This window comes from Antechinus flavipes, chromosome 2, assembly GCF_016432865.1.
Source record: "Antechinus flavipes isolate AdamAnt ecotype Samford, QLD, Australia chromosome 2, AdamAnt_v2, whole genome shotgun sequence".
NCBI classification, from domain to species: domain Eukaryota; kingdom Metazoa; phylum Chordata; class Mammalia; order Dasyuromorphia; family Dasyuridae; genus Antechinus; species Antechinus flavipes.
In genome coordinates, this window is record NC_067399.1 from 497,034,407 (window position 1) to 497,046,444 (window position 12,038).

General features: G+C 39.6%; 1 protein-coding gene across 1 annotated transcript; it reads left to right on the top strand.

Annotated features, from left to right (window-relative positions):
- The first annotated feature begins 715 nt into the window (after positions 1-715).
- On the top strand, positions 716-9,812 carry AMBP (alpha-1-microglobulin/bikunin precursor). The gene is made up of 10 exons (XM_051979978.1): positions 716-842; positions 1,507-1,649; positions 2,393-2,469; positions 3,753-3,866; positions 4,503-4,604; positions 5,410-5,465; positions 5,856-5,937; positions 7,242-7,409; positions 8,702-8,875; positions 9,438-9,812. The coding sequence occupies exons 1-10, from the start codon at positions 735-737 to the stop codon at positions 9,467-9,469; spliced, it is 1,056 nt and encodes a 351-aa protein (XP_051835938.1). The 5' UTR covers positions 716-734; the 3' UTR covers positions 9,470-9,812.
- Positions 9,813-12,038: the final 2,226 nt, after the last annotated feature.

Below are 12,038 nucleotides of genomic sequence, written 5' to 3' on the forward strand. Positions count from 1 at the left end.
AACCAAGCCCATTGGAGTTGTGCTCTCTGCATCAAGTCTGAATGCTTGCCAGCTCAGCACAAGAAAGGAATCTTGTCCTATACAAGGTTATTCCAAGGATTCAGTGAACTCATGGATGGGAAAAAAATTTAAAAAGCAAGATCCTTAAAATGGATCTCCAAAGAATCATAGGCACAGGGCTAGAAGAGACTCTGGAATTCACTGAGTTCATTGCCTCAGTTTACCAGGATATTGGCCCTTAGCTGCTCCTGGGATTCCATTTGTACTGGATTTAGTCAGGACCCAGATTCACATCTCAGCTCTGCTACTTACTACCTGAGAGACCTTGGATAAGTTATATATCAAAGGGGCCCAGATGAACTAAATCATCTCATTTTTAGTATAAGGTCCCTTTTAATTTGAAAGCTATGGTCTTAGGACCCTTGCAAAGAACACTGTGGAAAGTTTCCTTCACAGAAGAGTTCTGTGTCCCAATTGGATAATGGAAACCCCTATTGACAAAGTGCTGGATTACAATCCTCTCACTTTGATAGGATCAATCATTGTCAAACCTGGGTTTGATTGACTCTAGCTGCCTAAGGCAAACAACCCCCACCCTGACCAAGGGTCAGTGACTGGGCAGCCGTGGCCTCATCTCTGGCACACCTACCATTTATGTTCCAGAGGACAGGAGAGGCTCTGTCTGTCCAGATCCAGCTGCTGGGACTGCCACCTTCCTTCTGACCCTAGAAGCCATGTTGGGTCCCAAGCTGCTTGTCCTTCTCTTGGTCACCTTGGCCCAGGGAATTCCTGTCCCCAGTCAGGATGACATCCAAGTGCAGGAGAATTTTAATCTCTCTAGGGTAAGCGTTTTGGTTTCTCTAGGGTGAGACTTTGATGTCTCCTGGCTGTAACCATATCCTGGTTATGACAAGGAAGGAGGCTTTCCTAATCATCCTTAACTGAAGGTTTGTGGCATTGGAGGGGTATAAAGATATGAGTCTGTTATTATTATTAACATGTTATTATTCTAAATACATGAAAAATAGAGAAATCAGGGAGTTGTGAATGACTTGTTGGGAGCTATTCCATTGACTCTTTTGTCTATTTGATCTACTCCTTATAAAAACTATACTTTTTAGAGTAACGTATATTCTACCAAGTCTTTTTTGTGACTTTCTGGGCTCCAAGAATCCTATTATTAAAGACCAAATAGTCTTTGAAGTAGAAATATCTAAAATTATTGTCCCCTAAAATCTGAGGAAGGATTTCTTGGCAGCCAGGTGAGAGCAAGACCCATAGGAAATAGACCCCAGGGCCTAGGAGAGAAGGACAATTCATGAGAGAGGAAAGTGGAAGGACACAAAAGATAGATTTCACTAAGCCACAGTTTCCCCTCTACCACCTCCAAGAGGCAGACTGTACCTGTAGAGGGCTGGTCTGCAAACCAGCAGTGGGGTGGGGCAGTAGATCCTCTCAGGAGAGAACATGGCATGTGTATAACCATTACTTCTTTTTGCTTCACAGATGTTTGGCAAATGGTATGATGTGGCTATTGCTTCCAACTGCCAGTGGCTGAAACGGTTCCAGGGCCGATTTTCCACAGGAACTGTGGTCCTGGCCCAGGGGCAGAGTGACCAGGAGATCAGCAGCATCAACACCAGATTCAAGTGAGTTTGGGAGCAGGAAGGCAAAAGAGACCAATAGCATCTATCCACTATGCTCATTCTTTTCCCACCTCCCTCCTTACTTTATTCCACTGAGCCACATTCCATAGGATTGTAGAACTCAGAGCTAGAAAGAACCTGAGAGATAATTTCATTCAACCTCCTCCTCCCTTTTACAGGCCCACGGTCTCATGTATGTAGTAATCTCATTCTTCAACCACTTTGGGTCAAGTATGTTGCACAATGTCTTTAGTACTGAAAATGCTTAATAAATGCTGCTTGCTTGCTTGAAATCAAGGTAGGATTGCATGGATAAAGATCAGCTTATAATAACACCATGAAATAGGTGTCTTTCATCTTTGATGATCCGGGCCAGGGTGGCAGAAACAATTGCATTTTAGTCTTTGCATTCTTGGTGCCTAATACAGTGTCTGGTGCATAATGGTCAATTAGCATTTACCCTGGAGTCAATCCCACACTGCCTTCCTCTGAGTTCCAGAGAGGAGAAAATCTGGACCAAATGCTTAAAAGTGATTTCACCTCTTTTTCTCTCAGTTTCAACATAGGCAAAATTGAGACATAATTCCTTATTCTACCTGCCTGATAAGATTATCGTGGTCATTTGAGATTGTAGATTCAAGGGCATTTTGAAAAGTTAAAAGACTGATATAAATGTGAAAGATTTGTATTTTTGCTGCTCTTCCAGGATTTACCTACCTTTGGGTGTGGGTTTTTCTCCTTTCTAGGAAAGGTGTCTGTGAACAAAATTCTGTAATTCTTGAGAAAATGGACACTGAAGGGAAATTTTTCTACCATAACTCCAGTAAGTATGTATGATAGTGGTAGAGGGTGGGAGGGGAGAGGCAATGTATTAGGTCCTGTTGTGCTGATTTCAAAACTCTGTGACTCAGACAGCGTTAGCCTCCTCTACTCCTGATTCATTCATTCATCTTTTTGCCTCTGGCCTTTCTCCCCTAATTCTGGGACCATCCTCTCTAAGTTCTTCATGTCTTTTTCATGAGGAAGTCCAAAATGGACCAATAATCCCATAGGATGATGGGTATTTGGAGGGATAGATGGAAATGATGAATGTTTACATGACAACAATAACTCTTCAACCAAGGATAGGAAGATAAAAGAATGGAAAGATGAATGTAAAGAAAACAGATGGATGTCTGGAGATGAGATGATAGGATAGGCGGAACAATAGAAGGATGGATGAATATTTGGAAAGATATATGGAAGGAAAGCATTGATGAATAATGTTATCTACCTCCTGTCAGAGAGGGATTGATTGATTCAAGATGGAGAAGGAGGGACACATTTTTTTTGAAATGGATAACTAACGTAGTCAGTCAGTCAATTAGTCAACAAGTATTCAGTAAGGCTTACCATGGGCCAGTCCCCTTTTCTCAGGGATCTAATGGGGGAAGTAAGATTTAAATATATGCAAACAAAATCAATTGGAGAAAAACAACAGAGAGAAAACAGTAGTATTGAGAATTACTTTTTGCAAAAAGAAAGTGAGATTTTAAGGGAGTCAAAAGAATGTAGTAATGTGTTTTGCTTGATTATGCATATTTGTTACAAGGGTTTCTTTTTCTTTTAAATTGAGGAGAGAAAAATAAATTTTTGCTAATACAAAAGTAAAATTATGTAAAAATAAAATATGTGGAAGGATGACTCCTTGAAGAAATAAAAAGATGGATAGGAATACTGAGAGATGGATATTTTGAAGAATGAAAAAATAGATCAAAGGATAAAAAATAAAATCTGGATGAATGTTTGGAAGGAAATATAAAATGATGACTCTCCAGGGGGATGGAAAAATGGAAGGAAGTAATAGGTTGCTTAGAAGACAAATAATTGTTTAGAGGAAAGGAATGAAGAGAGAAGGGAAGAAGGAAAGGAAGGAGAGAGGGAAGGAGGAAGGAAGGGGGAAAAGAAGGAAGGATAGAATGAAGGAATGACTTATGGAAAGAAAGAAGGGAGGGAGGGAAGAAGTGAGGGAAGTAGAGAATATACTTAGCATTAGGAGACCATTTGTTGCGGTCCCTGGCCAGTCATGTAAGAATCCTGATAATTGTGCCTGCTTGTCCTCTGCAGAGTGGAATGCAACTATGGTTTACTATGTGGTCCATACCAACTATGATGAGTATGCCATAATTCTGATGCAGAAATCCAGCCGCTTTGGATCCAGCATTACTGTAAAACTCTATGGTAAAGACCTATCAACCCAAGGTGGGAGGATGGGAAGGTAAAGCAAGCAGAAACCTTGATTGCCTTTTTTCAAGATAGCCATGAGAGGAAAGGGACCCAGGAGAACACCTATATTCTTTAAGATAATTAGAGCTATACCTCAGTAGAGCACTTAGGTTCAGAAGATGTCAAGATTCTCAACTTTGGGAATCTTCAAGCTAGGGCTAAATGATCACTACTCAGGAATGGCATAATTTGGCATCATAAAATGGAATCCTTGTAACTTCTGGGACCAAAACATTCTTCTCTGGTCACCATTCCCTATAGATGTTTTTGTCCCCTGTTAGAATATAAACTCCTTGATTGCAGGCACAGTCTTGCTTTTATTAGTTGTATTCCCAACATTTAGCACTGTGCCTGGCTCACAGGATATCCTTAATAAGTCCTTGACAATTACGCACTTTCCTCAAGCAAAAGGTAGGGTATTGAGGAAGGGGACCACCAGAAGGGTAAGATTTACAGGAGTTTAAAGTTCTGCATCAGTGGATGTAAAAGAAAATGAGCAGTCAGGGATGTTGATGGGAGAGGAAGTAATATGAGAACTCTGGGCTTGAAGGGAGAGGGTATATTACTGTCTTACTTTCCTTTCCCTCTCAGGTAGGAGACCACAGCTTCGGGAAAGCCTCCTGGAAGAATTCAGGGACTTTGCCCTGGGTTTGGACATCCCTAGAAACTCTATCTTTTTCAAGTTAGACAAAGGTAAATGAATTTTCTACTGGGTCACCATCACATCAGCTCTCTTTCACTTTCTGAATTTCCCTAAGTCCTTTCTCAGATACAATTAGTCTATGAGAGTAAAGGATAGAAATTCTACAGGAAACTGAGTAACTGACTGACTAGTCAGTGGTCATGCTGATCTCTATCCCATGAGACCTTCATTTTATGATTTCTATTAAGGGAATGTAGGGTCCATTTTCTCATTTCTGCTCAAGTGCTCTACTAATTTGGACAGCCATAAGTATAATCAAATATTTGGTATTTGGAATAGAAGATTCCTCAATTAGAAACTTTTTTTTTCTCTGCAAAGGAGATTTCTCTCTCTCTCTCTCTCTCTCTCTCTCTCTCTCTCTCTCTCTCTCTCTCTCTCTCTCTCTCTCTCTCTCAGCAGATATATTCAATGCCTTGCCATTCACTTGACCCTGCTGGGTTTCCCAGTGAAGTTGTACAAGAGCATTTCTCTTTGCTGAATCTTTTTTTTGGAGTGTTCTGTTATATGGGCAGATAAGTCAGGCCTCCATAAATTGAACTATCTATATTTCCTCCCTGAACCTGGTGATGCTCAAACCCACTTATCAAAGCTGGTTGTTAAATTTTTACTGTAAATATTTTATATTATAAATTAGGACTTTATTATTGTCTCCCCAAAAATGATATGAAAATGTTAATAATGTAGATAAAACTTAGTGTTTCCTGTATCTTTCTTCCCCTGGAAAATTGGTTGTTAAAACATTTACTAGCACGACCTTGGGGTCTCACCATTTTCTCTTTCTTCCCCCGGGAATAGGTGAATGTGTTCCTGGGGAGACAGAACCTACAATTCCACCTACACCCGAGCGCCAAGTGAGTCTCTCAGTCTCGGTACTCTCCCTACCTCTGCTACATGCCTTTGAAGTGAAGTCCACAGGGCTGAAGTTCAGGGCTATACTTCCTCTAATTATGTTTCTAATGAAAATGTCAAGCTGGGGTCAAGAAATTCATCATCATCAAGCATTCCTTAGACATCTTATCCTCCTTTTCCCTTCCTCCAATTACAGTTTAAATCATGGAAACACAGGTTTCGCTTAATAGGAAAGAACACTACATAAAATCATTAACTATGATTCTGTTTATACACCTATTCTCAAAGCTAATCAGCTAAGTGACCATATGGGTTAGAGTTGGCAATAATAGAAGCATTTCTTAGGTAAAGAAGCTTATTTTTTGTACCAAGTTCTATTTTTCCTTCCCCAGAGAAGCCGGCGGGCTGTGTTACCTCTGGAAACTGAGGCATCTGGAGGTGGACCGTTACCCACTGGGTTTGTCAGAAAAGAAGGTAATAATCACAAGATTGCCCACTTCCATTCTATACCAGAGAGGAGAGCACTATCATTAACCTGTTGGAAGATTATCCATATATATGTATTCTCTGGATTGCTGAAATAAGCCACTTCTTGACATGGATGTGCTGGCATAGACCAGAGATGGAAAAATTCTACCAGCATTTCTGTGTAACCAAAACTACACTAGGGAAAATAAACTCAACTCAGGAAAGCTTATTGAGTACCTTTAATGAATACATTTCCTAAAGCAAAGGTCCTTGTGCTTCCTTGTGCACCTAGGATTAAACAAAACTTTACCTGGCTTTCAAAGCCCTTTACAACCTAGTCTCAATTTACCTTTTCAGCCTAATAATATATTACTTCTCTTCCAACACACAGTGATCCAGCCAAATCATCCTATTTGCTGTTCCTCAATGACAATTCATCTCTAGTCTCCATATTTTGCTTTGGCTAGTTCCCCATCTCTAGAATGCACTTGCTTCCATTTTCTATCTTCTCTGTATGTATTTTGTACTTCCTATTATGTCCATGCTGTCACTCCCATTAGAAGGTAAACTTCTTGAGGACAGGAATTGAAGAAAAAAACTTCCTTTTTCTTTATTTCATTAGTGATTAGCAAATGGCCTGGCACTTTGTAAGCACTTAAGAAATGCTTGTTAATTGATAAGAATCCCATGATTCTTTCAAAACTCAGCTCATGCTGCCTTCTCCATGAAGCCTTCCCTGATCCTGCTACCACTACTAGAGCCCTTTCCACCAAAACTTTATTATATTTTTTATATTTTGTATTTATTTATATCAGAATGTGGCTTCTTCCCTGATTGACTATAAGCTCTTTGAGGGCAGGGACTATTTTGTCTGTCACCTCAACACCTAGTTTAGTGCTTGTTAAATTGTAGATGATTAATAAATGCTCTGGATTGATTAGCTGATTATATACTTAACTGCCAGGCCCTGAACAAGGCTATAAAGCAGAAAGTATAAAAGGAAACAGGATTCCTGCCTTCGGGGAATTTATAATTTAATTGGGGAGATAGTAGGACACAGAAGCTCTTAATATTTAAGTATGATACAGTCATACTTGTCCTTCAAGGCCTAGCTCTAGTTCTACCTCCTCTTTTATCTTTCCCCCTCTCCTCTTGTAGGTGACAGTAGCCCTTTGTTGGATTCTGTTGTAATTGTTTAGTATTCCATCCCTCCTGGATTGTGGGCTTCTCTGAGTTGTCCCTCAATGAAGAGCGAGGGCTTTGTGCCTAATACTTGCTCAGCGTGTGTTCACCTCTCTTCAACTCCTCAGATTCCTGCCACCTCGAGAAAGACATAGGGCCTTGCCGAGGAATGACCAAGAGATACTTCTATAACGTCTCTTCCATGACCTGTGAGACTTTCTTCTATGGGGGCTGCTTGGGCAATGGTAACAACTTTAAATCTGAGAAGGAGTGTCTTCAGACCTGCAGGACAGAGGGTAAGGTCAAAGCCATGGATCAATTATCAATTATCTATATGAAAGAAAGGAAGCACTAGAGAGATAATTACAGTTTTCTATTTGGTTCTGGAATGCATTTTGGCATCTTTTGGGCAGATTCAATTTGGCTGAAGCAAACGTTGGTGAGTCTCTATCCTGAGAGATCATCTCCATATCTTACCTGTCTTTCTCAACCCCAACAGGTCAAAAGATCAAAGATTTAGAAATGGAAGAGATTTTAGAGGTCATCAGAAAAGGAAGTTGAGATTCAATTAGGTTTGTCCAGGGTCACACACGAGCTGGGTTTGAACACATGTTCTGTGATCTAAGATCATTCCTTTTTTCTCTGGACCATAAAGACTCCCACCAAAGTCCTGATCTGTTGGTAGGATTTCAGATCATCTACTATGGATAATTTGCAACTACTGTGTCTCAGTGAAAGTTCTCTAACTCTGGGAGTTCCTGGAATCATTTGATGGATCTAGTCTCCTTGGGACAATAAGTCTTTCCCCATCCTCAGCTCTACTCCTGAGAATACAGAGGTATTAATATCTATCAAGCTGCCTAAGTATCACATAGGGGCATCTGTTGTCTGAATCACTCTCAGTACAAAACTCAGGGTTAGATAAGTGGATAAATTGACTGTTAACCTTCCCTCCCTTTTTCCTACCTCTCATGGGCCAAACGGAACTGTGCCGAAGCCTGGAAATTCATCCACTATATTCCTTTCTCCTCAGTTGTTATGGAGGCTGTTAGATGAAGCAACATTGCCCATTAATTTTTCCTTCAAAAATTGTCTTGCCAACCTCCATTCACACTGAAGTGTCATTGACAAATGAGTCCACCTTAAGTGTCTTCCCTATCAGAAGCAATTAACAATTCTATAGGGGACAAAGCTTTGATAGTAAAATTTCAGGAAGGGGTAAGGGGAAGTATTTGTGGGGCACTGGGAGCTTTCTGGTCTGACTCAAAGCTATTCTTTACACATCAAGATTCTCTCTATCAAGTCTTATTACCTCAACAGCAATTCTTAACTTTTTTTGTGAGTGTCATGGTAAATGGTTATGTCTGATCTAGCAGTTTGTGATGAAACTTCCAGATCCCTTCTTAGAATAATATTTTAAATGAATAAAATAAAATACAAAGGATTACAAAGAAAACTAATTATATTGAAATACAGTTATAATTTTTAAAGCTACAAGCTCTAGGTCAAGAACCCCCACCATAGGACAATCAGAAGGTTTAGACCTGGGTTTTGCCCTGCTAACCTTCTGCTCACTATCTCTCTCCAGCTGCCTGCAGACTGCCCATTGTGCCTGGTCCCTGTGTTGCCAACGTAGAGCTTTGGGCTTTTGATGCTACCCAAGGGAAGTGCGTTTCCTTTCACTATGGTGGCTGCCAGGGCAATGGAAACAAATTCTACACAGAAAAGGAATGCAAGGAGTACTGTGGTGTTCCTGGTGACGGTAAGAAGCGCCTAGCTGAGTACATTTGTTACCCTTAGGATCTAGGAACCAGGTTGCAGTTAGAAAAAGACACAGGAGATCCTAAAATCACAGAAAAATGACCATACTCTAAGGCTATTAGAAAGCAATTTAAAGGTCATCTAGTCCAAATGTCCCATCTTTGAGGCCCAACAAGATTGTGAATCCTCCCAGGTTATAATATAAAAGCTATCAGAGGTAGGATCTGAACCTGGGCCCTCTGACTCTTAGGCAGAAAAAGCCATTCTGTTGGAGATCAATCAGCTAGTCATTTGCTTCATTTTATCTCAATGGCTTATGGGAAAAATAAAGTCCTAATGTTATAAGCACTACTCTCCTTCTACCTCAAAGTTATTTTTGTAACTGGGTGATCATGATACAGTTGCTGAGAAATCTTCGCAATCTCAGGTAGGATTAAGAGAAGCATAGTACCCAGAACAGAGCTGGGGATGATACTGTTCTTTGACCTTTGACCTGACACCATACCCAGTCATGACTGACTTTGTGTGTGTGTGTGTGTGTGTGTGTTCTCTCTTGTCTTTAGGGGCTGATGAGCTCCTGCGACTCAACAACTGAAATCAGATCCTCCTCTGTGTACCTGAGCAGAAGGAAGTCGGCTACGTGTCCTTGGGAAAGAACATGATACAGAGGTCTATGGAGAGGGAAATCTCAGAAATTCGAGCCTCGGTCACTCGGAATTAAGGATACATCTTTTTTTTTAAAGACAAATCCAGCCTCCCGTGTTGGAATTGCACGTTACATTTGATTCACTTGTTCTGACCTTTAGACTTTTTTTTTTTAAGGTTACCAGATAGACTCCTTTCCTGTGGGCACTATGACCACTATGACCACTATGACTCAGTATCTCTAATGGTTTTGTGTTCTGGCTCCTTCAATTCAATAAACTTTTATTAAGGAATGGGGAATGTGTTATGTGGTACTTGGTGCTAAGTTAATGTAGAACTCAAATGTTCCACTTCAGCACAATCATACAATCCTACTAAGCCTGTGTCCTTCTGTCTCTTTCTGTCTCTCCTTCTTTCTCTGTGTTCCCTCTGAATGTCAAAATCCCTTTAAAATGAACAAAACTCCTCCCTCATGTATTACCCGTAAGAGGAAGAAATGTTTCTGAAATATATATGTGTATATATAGACATTACTCTTTAAGATATTAACTAATAATTCTTCACAATACGCTATTCAATTGAGAAGGGTGTATCTATTAACCTTACTATAGTAAGGTTCTGTGCTAGGTATTTGGGATGTGAGAATGAAAGATCAACAATCCCTGACTTTAAAGAGTTTCTATTGTACTGGAAGGAATATAACATATTCACAGATAAGCAAATTCAAGGTACATACAAAATAGGGCAGCTAGGTGGTACTATGAATAAAGCACTGATTCTCGAGTCAGGAGAACCTGAGTTCAAATCCAATCTTGGATGCTTACTAGCTGTATGATACTGGGTAAGTCCTTCCTCCATCTCTAATACACACACATACACACACACACGTAAATTCAAGTGATTGGGTGGAGCAACAAGTCACTGTTGATGGCCATGTTATGATTCCATGTAATCAGATGACACAGAAAACAAAACAAATAAACAAAACCTGCTGCTCTTAAAAAACAGCAATACTTCCTGGAAGTGATATTTTGTCAAATATTTAATAAGGAGGCTATTCAAAGGACACATATTTATGCTTAATCTGCATTATTAATATTTTATCCATCACTATGAAGGCTAGACAATCAATAAATCAAACCCTGATCTGTAGCATTAGTGCCCACCCAAGACATGATAGCTATCTTCGGGTACCCAAAAGACTGTCATGGAGAGGAACAATTCACAACTGGCCTTCAAGAGCCAATTAGATTGACTCCAACGCACTTCTGCTTCCAGTCTAGGTTAAATTTTCTTTTTCTTTGCCATCTTTCCCTTCTGTCAGTCTAAGGAAAACTGAAGGGAAAGGGTTTGAGATTGAAAATCTGGACAGGAAATTTCCCAGCCCTTAATTCTGAGGAAATGTAGAACAAAGATATAGGTTGGATTTCCTTGTTTTAATCAAACAACACAACTAGTAAGCCCTGCTAAGCCATAGTTGCATTTTCTTAGTTCGGCATTAGGGATCAGTATGGATGTAGCCTCCTAAATACTTTGTGACAACTACAAGGAGCAAGAGTTGCAAAATCAATTTAAATCACCATGATACAGTTGCTAAGAAAACTTACATTCTCAGATAGGATTAAAAGAAGCATAGTACTCAGGAGAGGGTTGGGGATGATAGCACTACTGTCCTTTGACCTGGTCACACTATACCCAGAATCTTATATTTAGCTCTAGGCACAGTTTCAAAAGAACACTTTCTTCTGGAGAAAGATCCAGAAGAGAGCTACCAAAATTGATGAAGGATCTCAATTCCATGTTATATGAAGATAAGTGGAAGAAATGTTTTGGGATAGGATGGATGGAATACAGAGCCAGGAGTCAAGAAGACTCATCTTCCTGAATTCAAATCTGGCCTCAGATACTTACTAGTTTTATGGCCCTGGTCAAGTAACTTACCATTGTCTGCCTCAGTTTCTTCATCTGTAAAACGAACCAGAAAAGGCAAATCACTCCAGTATCTTTGCCAAGAAAATCCTAAATGGAATCATGAAGAGTAGGATATGACTAAAATCAACTGAAAAATGACAAAAAGAAGAGATATTAGTCTATAGACAAACTGTTTCAATATAGACAAAATGTTTCACAAACTTATTGTGAAGAAAAATTTCCTCACATCAAATTTGCCTCTGAAATTTGTACCCATTGCTTCTCATTCTTCTAAATCTGAAAAGTCTATCTTCACCTTTATCTGGAAAATGGGGAAAATAACATTCAGAAAGAATAGTGTCCTACTTCCCAAGGTTAATGGAAGGACCAAATAAGATAAGAAGTATAAAGCACTTTGAAAATCTTAAAGCATTTAGATAATTATTAGCTGTTAATAAAAATAATAAATTCTCAGCTCAAAAGTCATCTTCTGTAAGAAATCTGCCACCAAGTCACCAAGCTAATATTATTATTATATATTCTTGCTGTGTTCTAGCGAAGTAAACCTCATACAACTCCTTTGTTAAGTTTTCAGTGACTTTCTTCCC

Excerpts from the sequence above, each read along its gene's own strand:
- AMBP (XM_051979978.1), top strand. The coding sequence starts at position 735 with ATGTTGGGTCCCAAGCTGCTTGTCCTTCTCTTGGTCACCTTGGCCCAG. Across the intron at positions 4,605-5,409 it reads CTTTTTCAAGTTAGACAAAG|GTGAATGTGTTCCTGGGGAG; the intron begins GTAAATGAATTT and ends CCCCGGGAATAG. Across the intron at positions 5,466-5,855 it reads CACCTACACCCGAGCGCCAA|AGAAGCCGGCGGGCTGTGTT; the intron begins GTGAGTCTCTCA and ends TTCCTTCCCCAG.